The 26274-nt window shown below is 42.1% G+C and overlaps 1 protein-coding gene across 1 annotated transcript in view; it reads right to left on the bottom strand.

The window, feature by feature from the left end:
- The window catches only part of RNF128 (ring finger protein 128), a 42036-nt gene that overhangs the window by 2348 nt on the left and 13414 nt on the right, over positions 1–26274 (bottom strand). The window contains exons 2-6 of the mRNA XM_077922441.1: positions 10847–11094; positions 6665–6736; positions 4367–4449; positions 1099–1195; positions 468–636 (exon numbers count right to left, since the gene is read on the bottom strand). Of these exons, the coding sequence (XP_077778567.1) occupies positions 468–636; positions 1099–1195; positions 4367–4449; positions 6665–6736; positions 10847–11094 (669 nt within the window). The remainder of the gene's footprint in view (positions 1–467; positions 637–1098; positions 1196–4366; positions 4450–6664; positions 6737–10846; positions 11095–26274) is intronic.

Here is a 26274-nt window from a genome sequence, read left to right as displayed (position 1 = left end):
ATTTAATCATTTTCCCAGATGCATATATAACCAGGCAACTTTTTGAGTAGTCCCACCATTAGCTGTAACCCTGCCACCTTAATGCAGTATTTGTCAGCAATGAAGTATTTTAAGTGGGCACAATCTGCTAAAAAAGGGAAGAGCTCCAAGGCTCATGTTGGAGGACTGAAGAGAATACACTGGAGTTTACTGGATGTGAACCTCCAGAAGGTGGCAGCAAACACTAGTATTTCTTCATCATTTTTATCGCATGCCTGCAAAAGCTTAGGGTTCACCCTCCAGTGCAGATAATTTAAAAATAAATAAATAAATCATGTCCTTTATGATTGGAACAGTGAAGTATGCAATTACTAGTGATATGAAGTGCACAATTGCTCTGCATTGCATTGTACTTTGTACTGTTGTTTAATGTTACCATAAAAACATAAGACTCAGAAGTGCTACTGCACAGCCATTAAAATACTTACTTTCTGAAGGGGCCACTTCCTCTTGAACCGGCTCGTCATTCCCCTGGACAGAAGCATATCCAGATGATCCAGTCTCACTAGGATTCTCCTCATCGGTGTGCGAAGGCATGTTAGAGGGTTCGTTGGAGACAGTGGCTGGGAGAGACTCCGCTCTCTCCTCTTCATCCACCTGCATCAAACAGACTTAATGTCAGGGAGCCTCTACTGTAAAGATGCCACTATTTCTAACTGCCAGCTATCCTCCCACCCTTTTCATGTATCGCTGCTGTTAAGCGCTTTGCAAAAGTTGGGATGTTTTAATGCCCCACAATGTAGCTGCAAATGTATTAATTATATATAGATTTTATGGCTGTAAATGATTTAGAAACTGTTTTGGGCAGTATATAAAGAAATAATGCAAAGTTGCTCAGTGCTGACAAGCCAGCCTGGAACACAGTGAGGAGATGCATATGAAATATGCATATTTTGTTTAGTAAATTGGTAGTGGAGGAATGTGTCTCACTGCACCTTTCATTGGGCCCAAATGCCTCCACAAACTTACTACAGCAGCCAAATGTTCAGTTAAGCTGCCGCCTCCTGTCTAGAAGCAGCAGCAAGCCACATGATTCTTAAGCAGGAACTGCAGAGGTACCTCAATTCCCAGCGCCTTGAGTATGTCACATTTACACATGGGGCATGTCCTGTGCTCCAGCAGCCAAGGATCAATGCAGATCTTGTGGAAGAGATGACTGGAAAGGAAAACAAATATTTGTAATGTGACTCAGCAGGTTACAGTAAAACAGTGCTTGCTGAAAAAGAAGAAGTTTGAAACAAATGACATTGTTCAGGAGTGGCCCAGAACCTCAGGTAAATACCCTAAGACACACAAACACTAAACCATGAAGCATTTGCCTTTTAGTGGTACAGCAGCATCTTATTGGGAGAAAAGAAACTGCACAAGCTTTGTGGAATTTGGGGGAAGTGGGGAAACACGCGTAGCTAGGATGCAAACCTGTTGATACAGAACCTTGATGGGAAACTTTGGCTCCGAGTAGGGAAAGGGCTCTGTGTGCTCACATGGAGGGTGTGCTCACAGGAGGGTGTTTTGAGTGTCTGCATGTCTGTATGACAAGACCTAGAACAAGTATAAGGGACCTCTGACCCTCCAAATGATGCTGAACTTCAACTCCCATTCTCCCTGGCCACGCACCATGCTTGCTAGGGCTGATGGGAGCTGTAGTTCAGCAGCACTTGGGAGAGCCACTCCTGACCCAGAGACAGCAGAGACAAAGATGTAGGGCAGCCCACCACTAGGGAACTACAGAGGACTACTTTTACATTCTGCTTCCCTATTCACCTTCCCACCCTTGTAGACTCTCGGTTGACACCACAGAGCTACAGAATGCCATTGCAGGCTCCTCTTCTCTGGTTCCTCTTTATGGCATTCCATGCGCCTGAAGAAAATGGTTTTGCTTTTGAAAATTAGTCCTGTGCGTGCGCGCGGGAGTGTTCATGAGTTTGCAGGTTTCCATTTCAGTTTTGATATTAATCTGTCTGCCATTTAAGGTGGTTAATCTGTCTTTAGTCCCCACTTTCGGAGCAGGACTAAAATAGCACATGCAGAATGCTAGGAGAAAATGGACTTCAGTAATATGCAAATGGGCTGACTTGCATCAGAGCATCTGAACAATTTCTCCACCTGTCAGAGGCTTCCACTGAGCTATCCACATGTTGTTAAGATGTGAAGCCATGGTCATTTTCTAAGCACTGAAAAGTGTAATGCAGCCTTAATGTATAGCTACTTTTTTTACAAATACTACACATGAACTGCTAATCTGTTAAAAACATTGTTTCTTTCAGATTTCGTTTATATGCATGCACCTGATTAAGGGGAGTGCAGATGTCATTCAAGACATGTGCAACAAGTCATACACTTTGCCACAGGGTATGGTTTTGCTGACATGGTTCGTCTCAGTGAGTAACATGGTACTCCTGAACTTTTGATAGCAGAGGCACACTAACACCCAAAAACTTTTACTTGTGGAATGTGCAAGAGAAAGAACAAGTTCAGTCCTTCTGTGTCTGCATTACTCATTTTCTAGGCATGCCTCCTTCTCAGGGTGGGCAATACTGCCACATCACTGCACAGGGAGTGACAGAATGATTGAGTGGCATCCAATGCAGTCACATAGTAGAATTACCTTGGCTGACTGGAAGGAAGAGAATGCTACAACACTCTTGTGGCAGGCTAGTGTGCTCAACAGAGTTTGGAAGTTACTGAGTTGGCCAGTAGCTACAGGGGCAGGTTTACAAATTCTAGGAAACAAATAGTATCTGTCACTATTTAAAAGCTCTCTTTTCTACATATGGTAATTTTGTTAGTGAAAATTTTACTTAATATTAAATAATAATAATAATAATAATAATAATAATAATAATAATAATAATAATTTATTATTTATACCCCACCCATCTGGCTGAGTTTCCCCAGCCACTCTTAAAAATTACCAAACAATTGAAGCAAGTTTTCTTTTATGCAGCTAAAATATTTACCATTCTTGAGTGCACTCAAGGTTTTTTGATTCTTGTTTTGGTATAACCACCAATCTGCTGCCTTAATTCTCACCCCCATCAATGTCACATCTGCCAGTTCTTTTAAACATACTCAACCAAGGCCTTGCGCCCTATCGCTGCATCAAATTGTTGCTGCGATACACCAGAGATGCAACATCATTGCTCAAAGCCAACTGCTCATATAATCCTTGGTTCCTTTTAAAAGCTTAAAGCCTTAATCCTTTGAAAACATTTAAGGTCTTGGAATTAAAGCATGATAGTAAATCAGGCAGCTGTAAACCAAATCTGAAAGTAGCTAGAGCAAAGCTAGCAGGTAAATTGTCAAGTTAGCTAAAATAGGTTCCATCTGTAAAGTGCAATAAAAGTTGTTGTGTTTGTTGTTTATTCAGTTTATATACCACCCTTTATCTGAAGATCCCAGGTAATAATTTACATAGCATAATAATAATTTTTTAAAATCATAGAAAAAATTTTAACAGTCCCTTTTAAAAGACCATAGATTGTTTAACAGCCGAAGGCCTGGGTAAAGGGAAATGTTTTCATCTGGTGTCTAAAGTTATGAAGTCATCACCACCACCATCATGCTTTTCCTTCCCTGCTCACAAACTGCCAGCAGCAAATGGGAAAAAGAAGATTAACAGGGGTTCAGGTGAACTTTTACTACTTTTTCCACAATGTGCATCCCTGAGTCAGCAACCCTGTGCTACTCATAAAATGAAGGTATGCCTTGAGCTACGGACAAGCTGCTAGGTAGTATAAATGCCTCTGGCAGCAAAGCTATCTGGCTTGCCTGAAAGATTATTTGGGCTAGAAATTTTCATCACTGTGTTTTAGAAGCTAGGTTTCAACAGGAGATACAATAAAGGAAGTTCCTGAACTGCCATAAACATCACACCTATAAGAATCCTTCTTTGGGAGACACCCAATGATGCCAGCAAATAACTGGACTCCTGTGCAAACCCAGCTTGAGAGCTGTAGAAATATGAAATAAAAAGCCCTCACAATCCTACCTTTTTGCATTTACTTCCTGGCTCTCCTGGCAGAAGAACACGATTGAGAGCAGGGGAGGCCCATGCGATGCTTTCCAGATGTTGTGGGTTCCAACTATCTTCACTGAAGAGTAAGAGTCGTAGTCCACAACATCTAGAAAACAACATGTTGGCAGCACCCACTGACCTACAGCTTTGGAAAGTTAACACTAACCCTGCTCATCTGAAGAGTGGAATAAAATAAATAAAAGCCTTTACAACTTCAGTGTATATAAAGAGGGATGAAGACAGACATGACAAAATGGTCAGAATGTTTTAGCATGAGAATGTAACTGGGGGGGTGGGGAATTAACCTACTTGCACGTTAAAATTCGCACAACATCATTTGGCTTGTACACTTCAATGCACACAGCACAGGTATCAGCATCAGCACCGGTTTCCTAAAGTAATGGGAAAAAAACACATCCTTGTTAGAGACCTTTGTTTTAAACAAGCATGATAGCATTTAGCAAGTGTGGTAGTCACAGAACAGGGAGTGGAACACTAGACTTGCAGTATTCCAAAATAGTATTCTACAGTTGTGGTGAGTTTTAAGAATACATTTTTGCTTTTTATCTCCAGAGCGTTAAGGGTAACAATATCTACAAGACGTGCTTTAGCAAAAAGGAAGATCAAAATATATGTAATAAAAAGTTATTTTACTTTTGCAGTCTTGTAGAATTCAGTCTAGTATAAAAATACTGCAAAAAGCCAAAGTTGGTTCTAAAACTGAAGCATGGCCTTTCAGTGTTCCTCCTCGAAACAAACTATAAATGTTGTCTATCATTTCCACCCAACCTTTAAGTAAGGACTATTCAATGGCGTTTAAAAATGTGCAAAGCAGTTTTAACAGGCTCTTATCCTTTTATACCTATTTGGGAAATGGCTACAAAAACATCTCTTTGCTGCGGGTAAAGAGGGGTCACAAACTGACCTAGTGTAATATTAATCTTTCTGTATTATAAAAGAAACAATTTCTGCATGATTATATTAGGAATGTCATTAGGATTAACAAAATATTTTAAGACCAAGGGGAGTTCTAAGTAAGCAGTTTTATACCTATGCGGCACTCAGAGGAGCTTCACAGAATAAGAAAAGTAGAACAAAAATTATTTTAAAAAAAAAACCCCAAGAGATTTAAAATGTTACCATAACTAAAAAGCAGCAACCTAAAATGCAAACGTGGCAACAGGAGAATATTAAACACTAGCTACTTGCTGAAGTTTCCAAATTACTGTGAAGGTAGGTCAGAGAATGTGCACAGATTTTCAGCAGGATATTCTAGAGCATGTTCAAGCTTGAGTCTCCAGATGTTCGAACTACAACTCCCAACATCCCCAGTCAGTTTAGCTAATAGGTCAGGGATGATTAGTTTTAGCCCAGCAACATCTGGCTATCCTAGGTTGAAGAGAACTGTGGCATCACCACTGAAAGTTTTTGTCTTTCATGTTCTCCCAACAGACATCCTAATATGATGGGACAAGGAGACAGAAACTCAAAGTTGATCTTAAGATCTGGTACGTGGGGAACCTTTGGCTCTCAGATGTTGCTGAATATAGCTCCCATTATCTCTAGCCATTAACAATGCTTGCTGGGGCTGATGGGAGGCATTGTAGTGAGTAACATTTGGAGGGACCAAAGGTTCTCTACACCTTGCCTAGCAGGTCTGCATGGGAGCAGAGGGTCCTTAAGATATCCAGGCCCTAATAAGACAATTTAGGGGCTTTAAAGGCCAAGACAAGCACTTTAAAAACAGGAAACCTTCAAACTTAATATGGGACTGGAACTATATAATCCAATTGATGGTGCCAGACACAATTCACTTCTTTGTATGTGGATTAAGGTATAATTTTGACAGAGGGCTATATACATATAATTTTGTGTATTATTACTACTACTATCATTACCGGTGTTGTCTATATGTTTCTTATCTCTCTGTTCTGTCCGCCCCCCTTTTCTTTTTCTGTTCTTCTCTTTCTCCTTTCTTTCTTGTCTTTTTGATTCTATTTGTTCCAGGTACAGTGGACGCTTGGGTTGCGAACGTGATCTGTGCAGGAAGCACGTTCGCAACCCACAGCGCCGCGTCTGCGCAGGTTGCAATTCAGCGCTTCTGCGCATGAGCAAAACACTTCTGCGAATGTGCCGAAAGCCGGAAGTAACCTGTTCCAGTACTTCCAGGTTCGGCACGGTGAGCAACCCAAAACAGCACAACCCGAAGCGTCTGTAAACTAAGGTATGACTGTACTATTTTATTGTATTGTGAAAACTTTAATAAAAATCTTGGTGGGGCGGGGAGAGAGGCACAAGTCTGGCTGCTATATTTTGGAGTAGCTGAAGGTTGGGCTGTTTTTAAAGGTTGCCTTATATGGAAAGCATTGAAGCTGTCTGTTCTGGAAGAAACTAAAGTGTGGTTAACAGAGGTAAGTTAGTCTGTCTTCACTAGGAGAGGCAAAAAGCAGCATAGCAGTACAGAGTTGGTAAAAGGGTCTACAGGCCACTGCCAACAGCCAAGCACTCAAAGAAGGTGATAGGCCCGAGAACCCGCCTAATTGTTCCATCAGTAGAAGCACAACCCCACCCAGAGCACCATGAACCACTTTCTCTCAGTTACATTACCTTGTCTCCCTGCTTCAGTGTACGTAACTGAAGCTGTCCAATGGCTTTTTTGGCATCTGCTTTCAGCCGTCTCTGTAACAGACAAGCACTAGGTCAACACGAAACTTGCTCTCCCATAAAAATCTATAAACACCAACTGCTACACAATTCATTAACGTTGAATGAGGTGTTTCCATAGGCAGATGGATAACTCTTGCCTAACAGTGGCAACCGGAAGATAATTATGAGCCAAGATATGCATGGAAGTTTAACTGAAGTGTTTATTTAGCATTCCTAAAGAACACTGGAGTTTATTTAGGAGGCAACGCTTGCTTGCCACTAAAGACTAAAGGACATCAAAGTTCTCAAACACAATTCCAATGTTTTCAGAAAGTACTTCTCATTAAAGTATTAAAAAGTCCTGCAGAGACTGAACATTCCCCCCCCCCACTTGTTTCAGAATCTCTAATATTCCTTGCATTGACCTCATGTTGGCTATACACAAAACAGATGCAAACATTATCTTTTTGTTCCAGTCATTAGCTTGCAATCACACTCTTGCAAGTCTCTACTGTGTGTTGAACTAAGCCTGTATATCAGTTAAACAAAGTCACCCACCGCCTTTAGCTTGTTTGAAGCAATTTCTAATTGGAAAGGGAAAACGTGTGCATTTGATCTAATCAGGAAAGCTGCAGGCTTTTCTATTCTCTTAACGACAGGAATACTCAAGTATCATGGAGTCTGGTTTGAAATGCACGAATGCATCCTAGCTACCAATCAACTGGAATATTGTGACTCTCTTCCATTTAGCTGATAAGGCAATTGTTACTAAATTTATGGCCCCACCCTTCACCAGCAGGTACAGTACTAGGATGTTTACAACAGTGTAAAAATTTAAAACAGTTAAAGCAGATTACACTCAGAGGAATAGGCTGGGTCACAGTTGCTGCCACAATGTCAGAAATGAAACTGGATAGGTGGCATTCTCCTCCTCAGCCAACAGAGACTGGCAGATGAGCACAGGCAAGCTAATCAAGTAACTCCTATTGTCCTCAATTTTTGTATTCAGTAGGCCAGCTCCAATCAAAGCTCTGCTTAATTGCCAGGAATGCTACAGCCTTACAGCCACACTCACCGGTCTTTTATCAAAGCTGACACAAACCACTCCCAGATCTGCTCTGATCGGACACAATCCATAGTACAGGAAAAGAAGCTAAAAGAACAAGGAAGTTGTTCTCAAGCCTCATTAATCTGATGCTCCAAAAACTTCAAGGAAATAGTAAGCAATATTTGAAAGAGCATGATATTAGGAGCTTTTGGAAGCCTACAAGATCTGCTGGCAACAGGTTTCCAAAACATGCAGGCGCTGAGGTGTTCAGGATATTTGCAAAATAAATTCCTATATGAATGCTGATGCAGTTTTCCCCGCAAGTTGCTTCTTGGTTTCTAGCACCTCTCCTAAAACCGAAAGCCAACAAGCAAACACAAAGGCAACAAACCACCTATGGGTTCACTGCTTAAATTTGCCACTAACATTAACTGACTATACAAGATGAGGTCCTTCCCTGATACAAGAAGAGTCTTTCAGTGGCATGTGGCAGAATGGAAATTGTCTCTCATTTACTTAGAGATTAATTGTCATAATGAGCCCTAAAGATTCACATCCTTTTAGGAGGCTATAAATACTGATGAGCCACAATGAATACATTTTTGCACAAATACGACTCATTTATCATCACAACTCGTAATTTCAGCTAGGTTGGTAAGAAGCAAGGGAAAGGCTGTAATTATGCACTAGAAGAACCTGAATGGTAGCTAGATGCCTGCAGTCAGTCACACTGCTGTCTCTCAAAGAGGAGTCAAACCCATTTAGGATGGGGAGGGCACTACAAATTGGACACTTGGCCTTGGCTCCTATCATTGGAAAGATGTGGTACCAGGAACAGCTGCTCTTACTCCTGCAGTAACTCAAAAGATACTGTTTGAGCATTTCCTGGCAAAAAACACATCAAAGAACACCAGGCATTCATTAACAGTCCTTGAAAAGTAGGTGACTGCTTGATACCTACATATATAAAAAAAAGAACATAAGTTAGAAGGTAATTGATTTTCAAGAGAGGAGCTTATTACAACAAGGTTATTTTCAGCCAGACCAAACTGATCAGTTAAAAAATTTATCACAAGGCAAATACCCTTCTCTGTCTAAAAATCAGGAAGCCTGAACAGTGTAAATTTCATCTGCCAAGCAAGCACTCTAGTCCCTGTTGTGGTTTCTATTTCCCACATTAGATATTGCTTGAATAGAATGCTTGAGAGGGGAACTTAATTACCAACACAGAATACGCAAAGCTGACTAGCCAGGAAATACTAAAGAAACACAAAATAAGTGGGAATATTTTATCCCTTTCAGCCTCTCATCATGATAATGCTAGGCATACAAAAGAAACTGTTATGCAGTTGTAGCAGTGAAATCTACCATAAGCATTCAGATTTCAGTAGAATAGAGGTGTGGAGATGCAGAAAGAAAAGCCAAATGGAACCACTAGTACATTTCCTATACTGGTGCCTTTACAGGCAAAGGAGTCCAAAAATTAGTAGGAGGGGAGTCTAAGTACTTCACATCCCTATCACCTCTCAGTGATCAAGCTAACCTCCCTTGTCCAAGATAAACGACTGGGCTTGTCAGCTTTTGGGGGCCTGTGGGTACCTCTGGATTAGGATTGATGTCTAATCAATTTTCCTTCCCCTATCTTCCCTGGAACTTTTTGCATATAAATTAAAGTGTATTGCAATAATTGCTAGTCTTTATTGATGCCCCCAAATAAACTTTCCATATGTTCCCATGCCCAGCGGCAGTCCTTACTTGCTATGGTCAAGTAGCTATAAGACTACAATAGGCATTCCCGGTTGTCACATCCTACCCCTTGTAGCGGGATGCGGGTGGAGCTGTGGTCTAAACCACTGAGCCTAGGGCTTGCCAATCAGAAGGTCGGCGGTTCAAATCCCCGCAAGGGGGTGAGCTCCCGTTGTTCGGTCCCAGCTCCTGCCAACCTAGCAGTTTGAAAGCACATCAAAGTGCAAGTAGATAAATAGTCACCGCTCCAGCGGGAAGGCAAATGGTGTTTCCTTGCGCTGCTCTGGTTTGCCAGAAGCGGCTTAGTCACGCTGGCCACACGACCTGAAAGCTGTAGGCCGGCTCCCTCAGCCAGTAAAGCGAGATAAACGCCGCAACCCCAGAGTCGTCCGCGACTGGACTTAACTGTCAGGGGTCCCTTGACCCTTTACCTTTGCCCCTTGGAGCACCCAGAATCACATTACATGAAGAATTCACTTTTCATATAAGGAACTTCAATCAAGTATTTAAACCATCTATTTATTAGAAGCACAGCTCATTGGGAAACTGGGGACACTGCTTACTGGGCTTTGCATGGGTGATAAAGAGCTCTAGAGAGACTACTAGACTAATTAGCAATTCCCTGCATAGACTTTGAAAATCCAAGACAACACTCTCAATGTGTAAACATCACAGAACAGAGCTAACTTGTTTAGTTAATGAGATTCAAGCCTCCTTCTTAAGTTGCATATAAAGAGGTGAATCCACCATTTAAGACTCATGGAACCATGATTAATCTTAACACAGATTTTATGTAGCATGCTGGCAGAAGTGAGTTGTGATAAACAGCAGCAACTGACCCCCTGAATCCAGCATTTTCTACACACCTGAGAAAAGTAAGCTTTAGCAAATGTCTTCACATGCCTTGAGGAGTAGGGGTGTACATTTCGCCATAAACATGAGGCTGTGAGAGAACCAGTGTCTACTAACAAGCAGAGGCAAGTTAGAGCAAAAATACTGGGACAATAAAGCCCAGAAAATGCCCTGTTGGGTCAAACGAAAGGCCCATCTAGTCTAGCATGCTGTTCTCAGTATTGAACCAAAGGCCGATGACATGTGTGCATCAGAGATTCCCAGCAAGTGGAATTCAGAGGCATCCTTCTGCCATCCTGCGAGGGACTATTACTGAGGCATCCATAAGTCCAGAACATTGCCTGTAGGGCCTCAGCTGCTAAAGCAAGATCAACTATAGCATGCTGGAGCACTTAGCATATGTTATGTCAGTGTTACATCAGAAGGCCAGTGTTGATTTTGCTATGTAAATTGGCACATCCAGACTCTCCAGTGAAGAATGCATATGAGAAACTCACCTGTCTCCTGTTCTGAGCCCTTGCAAGTCTAAGCCTCCTTGCAGAATAAAATATAAAGTACCCGACAGTGGCTGCTGTGACGATGAAGAAAGACACAGAAACAAAGAAGATGGAGTAGTTATTCATCCATGATCCGTGTTTTTTCCCCACTTCAATAACCATGGTCACTTGGTAGCCTTGTTCCAGCCTACGGAGGATTTCAATGCCTTTTGCATGGCTAATCATAATGGCCACAGTGTTTCCTGTACCTGTGAGAAAAAGACAGAGGTCTGAGAGTTAGATTTCCCTACCAAAGTTGAGTATTAACCTATAAAAACCCATTTAGTATTCTATATCTTGTTCTCCTTTAATTTTAGGCAATATACGTAAGTCAGGACAGTTGCCTTGAATGAAAAACTATGGCAGGCATGTCCAACTTTCAAGAGACTGCAATCTACTCCCACTATTAAAAAACTGGCAGTGGTATATCCATTAAATTGACCAAAGTTGTTGAGGGTATTTTTTGGTGGGGTGTGTGGCAGGATCCCACAATTGACCACGATCAACCACAGGATCCCCCCCCCCATAAGATTGTGATTGACCTGTTGGACACCCCTGAACTATGGGAACAACTATACCCTCCTCCTCCTCTGCCAAAAAAAACCTTAGGGCATTTTTATGGGATCTGCTCCTGGATTTGTTGGAGGGTGCACATGGTTTTTTGGGGGGTGGGGGGTTGGTTGTCAAAAGCCAAGGTGGCATGTTACTGACTCTTGGCATATTTTTGCACTGAGGCTATTGATTGGAGGGCCAGGATGTCTGATAGTTTAGTCCAGGGTAGAAAAACCTTCCTTCAGCACAAGACTCAACATCTATTTTTGTGCAAGGTTGCTCACATTGGAAAAGAACATAGCAAAGCAGCAGTTCAAAACAATGGCCAACTAACAGTATCTGCTGGGGACCTTGGAGAGCTGCAGCCATGGATCTCTCTAAACAGAAGACAGTCTTGTCTACTCAATTGAGAAAAAGTGTGCTCTTTCTAATATATCACTATTTAGTCTGTGCACAATCAAGGTACATGCTGATGCCTTTTATTTATTTACTCTGCCATGTTGGCGTGGGATTACTTCCTACACAGTGCTGAGTACTGTTTTACTTAAGAACATTATTACAATTGCAAAGGTCAGCTATTGTTATGAAAGTCAAGCCACAGACCTGAGGATGTAATGAAAGAGCGAGATGACTTTAAAAAAATAAAATCCCACTGTGGATCAATAGAAGCACAGACTGTCTGAAATAGTGACCGAATTACAACGTATCTCTAGCTCAGAGGTCTGCAACCCGCGGCTCCGGAGCCGCATGTGGCTCTTTTACACCTTTGTCGCGGCTCCGGGGCGGATACTAGCGAGGGGAGGAGGCGCATTGTGCGCCCCGACACTCCCCACTGTGGCGGGCGCTGTACTGGCTGTGACGTCGCATGGGGGCGGTGCGTGACTTAGTCACGCACCATCCCGATGTCACCTTCCTGCCCGCTGTCAGATCGGAGGGCAGCGGCGCACATGCTTTAAATGTCGCAATGGTTTTGCGGCTCCCAGGTTTTTTTTCCTTTGGAAACGGGTCCAAGTGGCTCTTTTTGTCTTAAAGGTTGCAGACCCCTGCTCTAGCTGCTTAGAACTAAGCTTAAACTCAACAGAATACAGAAAGGGGCTCTTCTCTGATACGTACAGAGAAAATATACAATAGCAACATCTAACAAGGACAAACACTTCACGGGAGCATAATTTACTGCACAATTATGACAGCAAGTAAACCCAGCAGTGTCACAATAGAACCACAAAACATTACAGTTCCTCTTACGACAGTCAAAGTCAAAGGCGTCAAAAGGGTTTCAATACAGTGGTACCTCGGGTTAAGTACTTAGTTCGTTCCGGAGGTCTGTACTTAACCTGAAACTGTTCTTAACCTGAAGAACCACTTTAGCTAATGGGGCCTCCTGCTGCTGCCGTAGCACGATTTCTGTTCTCATCCTGAAGCAAAGTTCTTAACCCGAGGTACTATTTCTGGGTTAGCGGAGTCTGTAACCTGAAGTGTATGTAACCCAAGGTACCACTGTATATCTCTTTTCATATTGCTGCATATTTGTTAATAGAGACTGAATATGTATTACCAATTTGTGATAATTGAACCACCATTTTAAGTTCAAAGAAGTTCTTTAAAAGTGCAGCTGTGTTAATATAATCTTTGACCAATATTGTTTTATTAGATTATTAAGAGACTAGACCTAAGCAGCTCAATTTTATCTGCAAGTATAGAACAGCTATTCAGAATTAAACAAAAGAAAAGCCCCACAAAAGCAGCTAAGGTAACCGCTTCCATGTGAATGTAGGAAAGTAGGTTAGCCCAACATGACAATTTGATAAAACATTTCCTTGTATACCCCATTTAAACTCTATACACTAATCACTGATTAAATTATACAGCATGAGGGCTAAACTATGAGTTTTGGTATATGTTTTGAACAGAAAAGCAATAAATTTGATTTAAGCATTGGTCAGCTGGGGACTGAAAAAAGGACATTTAACATTTCCTGGGACTGCAAAGCTGTAAGGAAGCAAACTAAGGAACCACTCGGAGATCCACTCTTGCCTCCCAGTAATAAATGTCATTGCAAGGGAGAGACCTGCCGGGCCTCACCCAGAAGCAGCAGCAGCTGACTGGCTTCCCCTGTCTTTGCCCACAAGAATACTTGGCTCCCAAATGTTGCTTGCACTGAGATACAGAGCGCAACAGAAGCTTACTCTACCACTATCAGCCAAAGAACAAACAGCTATCATGAGGGGCTGCACATCGCTTCTCCCAGGAAGAACGCTCTGTCACAAGAGACTAGGGCCCTGTGGGACTTGACATCTTTCCGCAGGACCTGCAAGACAGAGCTGTTCCACCAGGCCTTTGGCCAGGGCGCAGCCTGACTCCCTCCTTTGGCAATCTCCACAGAACTTTAGCTTAATGGTTGCCATCAATTTGATTTTAATTAATTTTTATGATGAAATGTTTTTAGAATGTTGTACTATTTTATTGTTGTTAGCCGCCCTGCGCCCGGCTTCGGCTGGGGAGGGCAGGACATAAATAAATTTATTATTAACATAGTAGCATGATAAAAGACCAGACAAGTTCAATGTTTGGGACAAACTTTCTGTGCTTTTTACTTTCTTCCATCCTAAAAATGTCAGGCCCTTTAAAAGTATTATTTCAGGAATATTATTAAGTATAATTCAGAATACAGCAAAGGTGCCTGTTTAAAACATTTTTGTTCAGGCAAGTCTATCCAGACATGTAGAAGCACCTACATGTATTTTCTCTCTTTTTAGCTACTGGTTGACTTTAAAAATCTTTTGACTGTTTTAAAATATCAATTTCTAACTGTTTTTCACTGATAATTTATATGTAAACTTAAGAGCTTTTCTTATGGCTATAAGAAAGCAATATAGTGGTACCTCGTGTTACATACGCTTCAGGTTATAGACTCCACTAACCCAGAAATAGTACCTCGGGTTAAGAACTTTGCTTCAGGATGAGAACAGAAATCGTGCTCCTGCGGCGCGGCGGCAGTGGGAGGCCCCATTAGCTAAAGTGGTGCTTCAGGTTAAGAACAGTTTCAGGTTAAGTACGGACCTCCAGAACGAATTAAGTACTTAACCCGAGGTACCACTGTATATACATTTTGTAAATGAAATAAACACTATTGTCTCAGATTGAGAGGGACAGCAGGCAACAGCCTACCGGGAAGGTCTCTTCCTTCTGTTGATTACCACCACCAGTTGAGCTGAGCTGCCCTGCATTGTCTACCTATCAACATTTTCTTGTTTCAAACTGGAGCACCAGTTCCTTCATGCACCAAGTCCAAGCCTCAACCTGCCTCCAAACTCTAATGAGAACTGCAATTATGGCAGCAAAGAGTGGCTGGGAGGGGCTGCTGATGCGCTGCAACCAAGTTAAGGCTATGTGAAAGGACATTATCTCCCACACGAACTTGCCTGGGAGAGGCCCTTCTCTCAATCCCACCCGCCTCATAGGCACACTCAGTGGGGATGCAGGAGAGGGCCTTTTTGGTGGCTGCTCCCATACTCTGGAACTCCCTCCCTAGAGAAGCTAGACTTCTTCCCTCGGGTTCTCTTTCTGCCAGCAGGTGAAGACCTTGTTATTCCTAAACAAGTCTTTAGGAACTGACTGTTCCTAAAGAAAGGGATGGTGCTGTGATGTTTTTATTGTTGGGATAGCTCAGTCAATAGAGCAATCTGAGGGTTGAAGATTTGGTCCTTACTATGGGGCAAAGGATTCCTGCATTTCAGAGGGTTGGACTAAATAATGCTCCAAGTCCCTTCCGACTGTATAATTCCACGATTCTATGTATTTTTAATGGCTCTGTTTTTATATTGTTTTAATCCTTTTAGGTTTGGGCTTTTCCATTTTATCTGTGTCTTCTATTTTTATTTGTAAGCAAGTCCTGGTTCAGGAGAAAAGCAGGATATTAAATCAATCAATCAATCAATCAATCTGCAATCAGCGTTCTACTCATGCAAAAGAACATTCAAATGAAATATTAAATGGTATGTTTGATACAGAACTTTGAGACTGCTGGATATTCCCGAACACCTGTTCAACCACAAAACAAAAACAACCCTAGGAATATCAATTAAATATTGGACTATAAGAATGCACAAGTATTGCCACCACTGATGCTTGAACACTTCTACCTACAAGAAATATATAACCTTGAATCTCATTCTCCAACTCTCAACGAGAAAATGTGGCCAGACTGGCAGGCATACAGCCTACCTGGATAAAAACAAAGCAATCTCGCCAAGCGTATGTGAGACAGCACCTGTAATTATGTACAACAGCATCCGCTTTTGTATTCAGCCCAGATATAGAACAAAGGGCAGAGGCAGCAAAGCAGGGCCATGTAGTCTTGTGCCTGTAATAATCAGCGTGGAGGAGGAATCAGGAAAGCCAGCTACATTATCGCTACCTTCCCACAGAACTAGCCATAACATGCCATCTTGCAGAGCACGTTATCTCTCCAGCAGATGTGCACCGGGTCAAATCCTAACTAATTGGGGTATACAATAAATCATGACTCAATAGCAAAAGTGAGCCTCCCTGGCAACTGTCCATCTCATAAAAGGCACAACAGCCCCAAACTCCTACCTTTAGGGCATCCTCCTGTGGGAGGTTTGCCTGGCACCTGCACTGGTATCTTTCAGGCACTAGGAAATTGGTTTTTTATTTTAGTTTTTTTATCTTAGGCATTTTACTTAGTAATTACATTTATATCTTTCCTTCCTTCCTAAGGAGGTAAGTCCTTTTAATGTTATCATGATTCATGATGATGAATCTGTACCTAGCTTTCTGCAAAATCAACACAGTGCACAAAATCAACACGGTACAAAATAAAAAGTACAGCTGGAATGGAATTTATGGTTGCTGTTGAGCAGTTGCAGTTATTTTGCTCTTATTGTAATTACAACTGCACTGTTTAGAATGCATTGTTGTAATTCTATAGCATGCCATCCTGAGAAACAGAATATAAAATTATAAAGGCTTGGCTTTCTCACTTCCTTCTTTGTGGAGAAATGTAGGTGAATTGTTCTATAATGATTTTATATTAATCAAAGATGCACCGTCATGTGCTATGGGACAGAGTGCAGCTACTGGCAATTTTCAGCAATGGATGATCTAAACAATACACCAGCAAAGTAGTTTGTTCTAGCCCACAAGTGCACAGAAACCACTTGGCTGACTCAGGTTTCCCATTACTTTCCAGGATCAGATCAAATTACAAACCAATGCATTTACAAATGACCCAGAGCCCAATTGAGGCCCAATAGTCAACATATTGTGTGTGTGTGTGCACATGCCACAGTAAACTCATGCCAATATATCATTAGGAGGCTCCAGTACCCTCAAGCTGGCAATATGAACTCATAGGTGCATTTCTAGACATGGACTCTCTTTTTAAAACGAGAAAGAAGCATTACTGTACACTTTTGGAAACATTGCTCTAGGACAGTTTTATGTTCTAAGGCCTTTAACACTCAAGTGCAAAAGCAAGCAGCCAGGAAGCTGCCAATACTTTCAAACAAGGTGTTACTGTTCTCAAGTATTACTTTTTCCTGCTTTGACTACCACCATCTCTTTTGTGAGATTATATATTCATCTTTCTCAGGCATGCTTCCCTTAAGCATTGCCATGGCTACAAACATTTCATTCTGACATAAAAGTCTGCCCCAATCTCTTCAGCAAGCAGAATTGTTTGTAACAGAACCTCTGATCAGTTTCTTATTAAGGAAAAGAGTTGTTTCTTATTAAGGGGGGGGGGGAGGGCTTTTTTGAATTGTTCTTTCAAATCCAGTTTTGTAGTGTTAGCATATATTAAACCACTAACATCTGCTGCTGTATTTTTCTAAGGAAAAATATGATTTATAAAAATGCATTGTTTCATAAAAAATTAGTAACAGAGTGAATACCGGTCAAATATGCAAGTTTTAACCTTTTCTTTCCACATGGAAGTCTGCAAGCAAGGTATAATTTACTAGACAATATAAATGTATATTTCCTGGGGAAAGCTAAGATTAATATATTAAAATTCAGCATTTTTTGCCTCTCTAATTTTAACAATGTAAGACATACGCTACTGAAAGTTGAGTTGCTGTGTTTTAAAATACTGTATTGACTATCCTAGTAAAACTTTGCATTTGTTTAAACGTAGCATTTAAACCGCATCAAGAATGGTGGCCTTTGCTTATAAGCAATAAAGTCTGCCTGGCTTGATTTTTATCTTAAAACATTATAGCAATTTGTTTTGGGGTGGGGGTGGGGTGGGGGTTGGCTATTGGGGAAAAACCCAGAATAAATGTAAAATAGGTTGGGGAGGGTTAGTTTTGTTTACTGAACTTAATCAAATCCCAATCATTTAAGGTATCAGATGACTTTCTGTAATTCCTAGAATTGTAGCTTTGGGAGAAGTCTAATAATGTTTGGCTGACATCTGAAGGGTGGATATGCCCAGGCTTTACTGACAGTGAATATTTTAGAGCACTTCATACATTAGAAGATAATACACGAAAGATAGCTCAAGAAGGGGCACAAAATCTAGACTCACTCTTATTTCAAGTTCCAATGCTAAGTACGCTATAATGGATGATGCCCAATAGTAGTCATACTTTGAGCAGACGCATTGAAAGCAATGGACCTACCGTATTTTTCGCTCTATAAGACGCACCTTTCCCCTCCTAAAAAGTAAGAGGAAATGTGTGGGCGTCTTATGGAGCGAATGTAGACAGGAGGCTCTGCTCAGCGCTCCCTTTAAAGAGCAGCCCTCCCCTCCTCGGGGAAAAGCCCCCAAGAGCCGCACACACGCTCCACGTGGCTCTTTAAAGGGAGTGCGGCTCTTGGGGGAGCCTTAGCCGACTCTCCCAGGCAGGGGAAGAATTCATGCACTGCCTGGGAGAGGCTGCACGCGGCTATCCCAGAAGCCAGGACAGCAAGCAGGATCGTGGAGCTGCGATCCCGCTTGCTGTCCTGGCTTCTGGGATTCAGAATATTTTTTTTCTTGTTTTCCTCCTCCAAAAACTAGGTGCGTCTTATGGTCTGGTGCGTCTTGTAGAGCAAAAAATAAGGTGCTCCAAGTTGTACTTAGACAATCACCTATTATTCAGTTAACAATTTGCACAAGGTGAACAAACCTGGAGGCATCAAGTCTACTCTAATAGGAAGTTCTTTTGGGGGAAACTTGCCACTAAGGGTTCCTGAACACTTCACAGCAGAATGTATCTGGGAAGCAATTCCAGAAACTCATTTTCTCACTGAACAGCTGTAAAGCAGTAAAGGTAAAGGTACCCCTGCCCGTACAGGCCAGTCTTGACAGACTCTAGGGTTGTGCGCCCATCTCACTCAAGAGGCCAGGGGCCAGCGCTGTCCGCAGACACTTCTGGGTCACGTGGCCAGCGTGACAAGCTGCATCTGGCGAGCCAGCGCAGCACACGGAACGCCGTTTACCTTCCCGCTGGTAAGCGGTCCCTATTTATCTACTTGCACCCGGGGGTGCTTTCAAACTGCTAGGTTGGCAGGCACTGGGACTGAGCAGCGGGAGCGCACCCCGCCGCGGGGATTCGAACCGCCAATCTTTCGATCGGCAAGCCCTAGGCACTGAGGCTTTAACCCACAGCGCCACCTGTGTCCCTCTGTAAAGCAGTAGGGAGGAAATAATTTGCAGCAGAAGAGCTACCATTCCCCCTTGCAAGCCCCTTCTTTTAGCCATTTCCAACTGCTTTGCAGCAAAAATGTTTGAAATTGGCAGCAGGGGAGAGGTACACAGAAAGAGTCAGAATAAGCACCCTTTCCCACCCAGGCACTTCAGCGCTCTAGGGCAGGCAGGGGTCAGCAAACTTTTTCAGCAGGGGGTCGGTCCACTGTCCCTCAGACCTTTGGGGGGGGCAGACTATATTTGTGGGGGGTGGTGCAAGAGCAACACAAGCCCCAGTGGCTGCTTACCTGTGCCTTGCGAGCATCAGGGGCTGGCGGCAGTGGAGGGACGATGAGCATAGCACGAAAGGGCTCCAGAGAGGGGCTGCTTAAAATGGCAGCCGCTCGAGCACTGCTGCTTCTGCTGCTGCCACCAACAAAGCCCAGCCCCCTTCCTCCTCTAGGCAGGGCAGGGAGAAGCATCATGCAAAGACACCTTTGTAAAATGCCCTGTGATCCTTGGACGAATGGTGGTACTGTATAGAATTTTTTTAAGTAAAATAAAATAAAATATATATGATGCCTTACCTAGGAGTATTCACTTAATTTTTAGAAGGGGCCATGCTACCACTACAAAATGTGCATTTCACACTTGTAACCTCCTAAACTTCCAAGTAAATACCAATTTTCATAGCACTGCATTGTACTGCCAACTTAAATGGTATCGTTATTATCTGATGTAAATATGGCCATACGTTAGAAGTCGAATGGCATCCATTCCAGAAGTCCGTTTGACTTCCAAAAAGTTTGAAAACCAACGAGCGGCTTCTGATTGGCTGCAGGTTTTTGACTGTTCAGGAGCTGAAATGTGTGAGTTCCAAGGCGCTCAGCAACCAAGGTACGACTTTATTGCATTCAGTACAGTGGTACCGCAGGTTAAGTACTTAATTCGTTCCGGAGGTCCGTTCATAACCTGAAACTGTTCTTAACCTGAAGCACCACTTTAGCTAATGGGGCCTCCTGCTGCCACCGCGCCGGCGGAGCACGATTTCTGTTCTCATCCTGAAGCAAAGTTCTTAACCTGAAGCACTATTTCAGGGTTAGCAGAGTCTGTAACCTGAAGCATATGTAACCCGAGGTACCACTGTATACCTAAGAAGAGCTTGGGACTAAAAGTGATACCTTGCAGAACTCACTTTGGATTCAATGAGTCTGCATTGCTATGAAAGTGTCTTAAAACTATCCAGCTGAACCACAAATTATTCCTTTAACCCCATGGTTTTCAACCAGTGTGTCCTGGCACCCTGGCGTAGCTTGAATAATAATCAGGGGTGCCAGGGGCAACACTGGCCTCTGTCCCTCTTTCCTTCCTTCTCTCCCTCCTCTGATGCCCTCTCGCATCCCTGCCTCCCAAAGGCTTGTGTGGATGTTGCAGCAGCCCTAACTACAAACTCCCCAGGCTGGCCAAGGGGAGCAAGCAAACAGGTGAGGGAACCCAGCCAGCCAGTCCTTGCTGTTGGGAATGGATAGACAAGTCCCAGGCCCTTGTGGGGCAGTGTGAGGAGGCACCTCTCTTAGGGGTGGGGTGGGGGCAGGAAGCTCAGAGATCGGGGCAGCAGCGGCTGCTGCCCGGAGGACTCCCAATGAGAGGGGAGGGGAGACTGGGGGGACCCTACAAGGGAGGGTGAGAGGCTGCCAGTTCTGCAAGCAAGGGGTGACATAACTGGGCTCCTGAGCCCCACAGGGATGCCACAGAAAGAATGTAGTTGGTCAAGGGGGCCGTGGACTCAAAAATGTTGAAAACCTCTACTTTAACCACCTTGAAGTAAAAACTGAAAGGTTGTTCCATATGCACAACGATATAGTTGGCTCCCATCACATATTTATTGAACAAGTACCAGCAGCTCTGACTTCACAGGTCTCTATTCTAACAGCACTCAGAGCCTCTTCTTAGACATTGTTGAAACTAGATTAAACAGCTGATCATTAAACCTAAATATTCCTAGTAATTAAGCCATTGAATAGTTTTTCCATAGCCTCAGCAAAAATTTATCACCCACCACTCAAAACCAATCACCCACCCCATAATCTAACCTAACCTCTCTGGTAAATTCTCTCAAGAAGTTAAGAGGAGAATCAAACCTCATCATTTTTTATTACAGCTACTGTACATACTTGAAAAATGTAGAGTAGCCAGTCTCTGCTGAATACTGCAGAGGTAAACTTGTGTTTAGGCTTTGCTACTTCAGATGGCAGATGAGGCTCACACACTATTGCACATATAAAGCCCGATGTCATGCAAATGAGCCTGCTCCAAAATGTTAGCTTTCTAATTGAAGGTTTAGGGTTGCTGTTTTTTTTTTAACCAAGGAGCATTCAGACATGCAAACCCCCAGCAGCAGTGTGAAGTTGTTCAACAGAGATATCTAGCCAAAACCAAATTATAAAAATGGTTCATTTAACCATTAAGTAAGTAAACGGTAGGGACACGGGTGGCGCCGTGGGTTAAACCACAGAGCTAGGTCGGCGGTTCGAATCCTCGCGACGGGGTGAGCTCCCGTTGCTCGGTCCCTGCTCCTGCCAGCCTAGCAGCGCAAAAGCACGTCAAAGTGCAAGTAGATAAATAGGTACCGCTCTGGCGGGAAGGTAAACGGCGTTTCTGTGTGCTGCTCTGGTTCGCCAGAAGCGGCTTAGTCATGCTGGCCACATGACCTGGAAGCTGTCTGATGACAAACGCCAGCTCCCTTGGCCAATAAAGCGAGATGAGCGCTGCAACCCCAGAGTGACTGGACCTAATGGTCAGGGGTCCCTTTACCTTTAAGTAAATGGTGTTTCCGTGCGCTGCTCTGGTTCGCCAGAAGCAGCTTAGTCATGCTGGCCACAAGACCCGGAAGCTGTCTGCGGACAAATGCCGGCTCCCTCAGTCTATAGAGCAAGATGAGCACCACAACCCCAGAGTCGTCCGCGACTGGACCTAACGGTCAGCGATACCTTTACCTTTTACGCCTAATTCCAGTTGCCCTATCAATGTAGTAGCACAAACATGCTATCACAGCTGCTTTGAAGTTAAGAAAAAGGAGGTGGTGTCATGTCTGCTTTGGCCCTGATCATAAGACCTAAGTGACTGCTTTAGTCAGTAAAACTAAAATGCCGCAACCTGAGAGTTCTATGTGTTGAAATGGTGATTACTGGCAACATGGCCAAACAGCCCTATAATCCCCCAATGGCAACTCTACTCTTGGTTTTTATAGGTCGGATGAAGATGAGCAGGATGCATCGGCTCCAGCGCAAAAGAAGCACAAGAGAAGTATGTGTCAAGCTTGCAAAAATTTACCATTTGCCTGATAATAAATGTTGGAAATGTAATGAGACTGAAGGTACATTCTTTCACCTTTGGTGGACATGCCCAAGGATTAAGAACTTCTGGGAGATGATTTATAATGAAATGAAAAAGGTATTTAAATATACCTTCCTCAAGAAACCAGAGGCCTTTCTCCTTGGCATGGTCGGCCAATTGGTGCCAAAGAAGGATAGAACTTTTTTATGTATGCTACAACAGCAGCAAGAATACTCATCGTGAAATATTGGAAGACACAAGATTTACCCACCAGGGAAGAATGGCAGATGAAGCTGATGGACTACATGGAGTTGGCGGAAATGACTGGCAGAATCCGAGACCAGGGAGAAGAGTCGGTGGAAGAAGATTGGAAAAAATTTAAAATTTATTTACAGAAATATTGTAAAATTAATGAATGTTAGAAAGATGCTGGAATGAAGTTAAATGGCATTAGCAGAAATGTTATAAAGAATTAAGTAAAAATAGATTGTTAATGGGTCAAAGTGGAAATTTAAGGTTAGATTGTGTTAAGATAAATTATAGAACAAAAAACTAAGAAAGATGGAAAGGATTTGCTGAAATAGCTAATTGAACAAGAATACAAAAAAGGGAGGTGTGAGGAGGTCGATGATGCAAGTAAATGAAAGGTAGAGATATAGAGATATTGGATGTGTTTTTTAAATGTTTTTGCTTTTCTTGTTGTTTTGTTGTATTGTTTTTTTTCTTTTTTCTTTTTATTTTTGATGTATTGCGAACTTTTTATTCTTTCTTCTTCTTTTTTCTGTAACTACTAAACTTTTAATAAATATCTTTTAAAAAAAGAAGTAGTATGTGTCTTATTCCTTGAAACCTATCTGAGTGCTGGCCTTTTACATTGAAATAAGCAGCACCAGCAGCCGTAGCAAACTTAATATGCCTTCCTAACTGTTTATAGTAACGTTATATTTGTTTAGTTAGTAAAATTCTAGCTAAAGTGTTGGTTTTTAATCCTGGCTTAGTTCCCTAATGCCAAACGGAGATGATGGAGGAGAGATAACCTTGCTGCTTCAACCAAACCTTTCATTTTAATTTCAGTGAATCTTCCTATCTTCCTTCCGGAGGCCCATATGATACAAGGTCTTATGTTACAAGGTCTTACCTTGTTATTGTGAATAGCAAGGTGATTTCAGTTAGCTAAATTGCATACGTGAATTATCTAGCTTGGATCTTCTACATTTCCTGCTGGCCAGTGCTGCTGCCCCATTATGGAACCCTAGATTTTAATTCTAGAGTACAAGGCAGCTGCTTTTAAAAAACAACAACCCAGTGCCTGCCAGAAAGAAGAAGGAAGATTAATTTATAGAGCTCTGCTGAGCAATAGCAATTTTAATCAAGCAACTGATGTTTACCACATCGTTGCTAAGCTGAAACAACTATTTTGGTTTTCTGATTATAAAGGTAAACTTTTGCCTCCTAATTCAAAATTAAGTGAATTAGAGTAAAGGGCCAATCGCGGAAGTTTATCAGAAATAAATCTTGCTTTAATGGGGCCTTTGCTGGGGGTGAACAGTGGTTTAGAAATATATCTATAAATAATTTAATGTCAAATACAGAACATAATTGTATTGATTTATTTGGATTTTTAGCCTAATCTTGGTGAGCCCCAGTATACATAAAAAGATAACAGGAATAGTTACATAGCATAGATGTCTGCAGTCAGGATAATAGCACCACTCAAATTAAAATCCTGGTTTCTTAGCTCTAGTATTGAAATCAGATTATCACAGAGGAATATCTAAACTGTTAGTCTGGACACTCATAAGTTCTGTAACAAAGTTGAACATTAGAATTATCACATATGGGCAAGCTAAAAATCCATTTATCCCAGTCTCCAGCTGTAGTCAGCCATCTGCTTTGTGCATACTCATGCAAAGGAAAGTTAAAACACTTGAAAGTCAACTGGGCTTTCAGAGCATCCTTTGATAGTGAATTTGGTTTATCCTGAACTCACAAGGAAAATTTTCTGGTACACTGAAAATGAATATTCTGTGCTGTATTTCAGTATGGAAGGAACATAGGAAGCAGACTTATTCCAGGTTAGACTTCATGCCCATAGTGTCCACTTTCGTAGCAGCTTTCCAGGGTCTCTGGAAAAATCTTTCTAACCAACTCCTGCCTCATCTCTACAATGAGTCCTCACAAACATTTATTTAATTAATTGCTAAAAACCAAGCTATAAGTTTCCGGAAATACTTAACTCTTAAAGGTAGACAGGCTTTCTTTGAAGAGAAGACAAGAACAGAGAGCAATTAGGCATGATGGGGGGGGGGGGAATGTTCACCTCATAATTTTGCAGCTCAAAGTAATTTTGGTTATACCCATTTCAACTGTGCCACCACTATTATCCTCCTTCTCCTCATCTTAATTTATTACCGCCCTTCACCCTAAGATCCCAGGATGGGTTACAACCATTTCAAAATACAACTTGAAGCATATCCTACTGCATTGTGGGCAATATGAGCAAGCAAGGGATCAACTGATCAAACTCTTACTGGCAAATTTGCCAGGAAAATCCAAAGCCTCCCATATTAAATATCTTTTGGAAGACAGGTGAAATGGTATTACACTGGCCGTGGCAAAGTTTCTTTCTGAGGTTATAAGAAACAAAGATCATTATGCCCTAGATAAAACAAAATGACTGCCTTGGTTTCTTCCATCTGTCTGTCTGGTCGTTTTAACTGTATCTAGTTTTGAAATTGTTTTGTGGGTCTTTGGACTGCAATAAAGTTTTGAATTTGAATATAACTTCAAAAACAGTTTTAAAACCAATTATACTTCATTAGACAAAGTAGATGCAATGTTGGGAATATGAGTGGACTACCTGTGGCCTGCAAGCATGACCCCATCCCCTTTCCCCCCCAATCCAAGTCTAGAAAGAAACTGCTCTCAAGCAAAGTTTTAGAGCCATGTGGGAAATTTGCACACAGCTTTTTGCAACCAACCCATTTCTTCTCTCTCACACCAATATGGCTTCACTTCCGGGGTTAAAATGAGTAATCATCTACTGCTCATTATAATCAAAATGCTCAAGTATATATAGCTAATGGGGAAAGTGCCTTAGAAAAAAAACACACTTTGTTCTGTGGGACTGTATTTAATCCTTACCAATACAACAGCTTGCTTTTGAAGGTCAATACAGATTACACAAGAAGGGCAATTATCATAGTTATATACTTGGAGACCTGCCGTAGAAAGGTACCATCTTCCCTCAGTAAGCAGCTGATAAGATTCTGCCCTTACAAGTTCACAAAGCAAATATTTATTCTGAATTTGCTAAATCCTGGGCATCTTGCCCTGAAAAAAAATGTATTATCATTATCAGCCAACATTTAATAGCATTTTTTTTTATGTTAGAGATTTTAAGTATCAGGCTGGACAAGTTATGCTGCTTCCAGACACTCTACTCAAAACAAACTGTATTAATAATCTAACTATTGTAGTAGGTTAGCAAGCCAAGTTACTATCCCAAGACAAAAGTTCTCATTATTATGACTTCATTTGGCCTGAAATGAGCAACACTCCTTCTGAAATGGGTGCTGCGTGTAGCTATATCCACTTACCAACTTGCTTGGGGTGAGGGCCCCTGCTGAGCATGACACAAGAAATCTCCCAGAACTCTAGAGATGCTGACCTGGGCTTTGAAGCAGGAAGAAGCAGCGAGAGAGATTCATGCTGTTTCTGCTTGCTCCAAAACCCCATTGTAGCAAAGCTATCTCTGGCATATAAAGAAGGGTTTGGAAGAGGGAAAAAGGGAAATGCTAAATTACAGCAGGCTGCTGGTGCTCCATTATAAACAAATCTATGTATTATAAACCCCCCAATTTACTGG

Source organism: Podarcis muralis, chromosome Z, assembly GCF_964188315.1.
Source record: "Podarcis muralis chromosome Z, rPodMur119.hap1.1, whole genome shotgun sequence".
NCBI classification, from domain to species: Eukaryota; Metazoa; Chordata; class Lepidosauria; order Squamata; family Lacertidae; genus Podarcis; species Podarcis muralis.
Note: the sequence above shows the minus strand (reverse complement) of the source record. Positions and strands in the feature narration are given on the sequence as shown.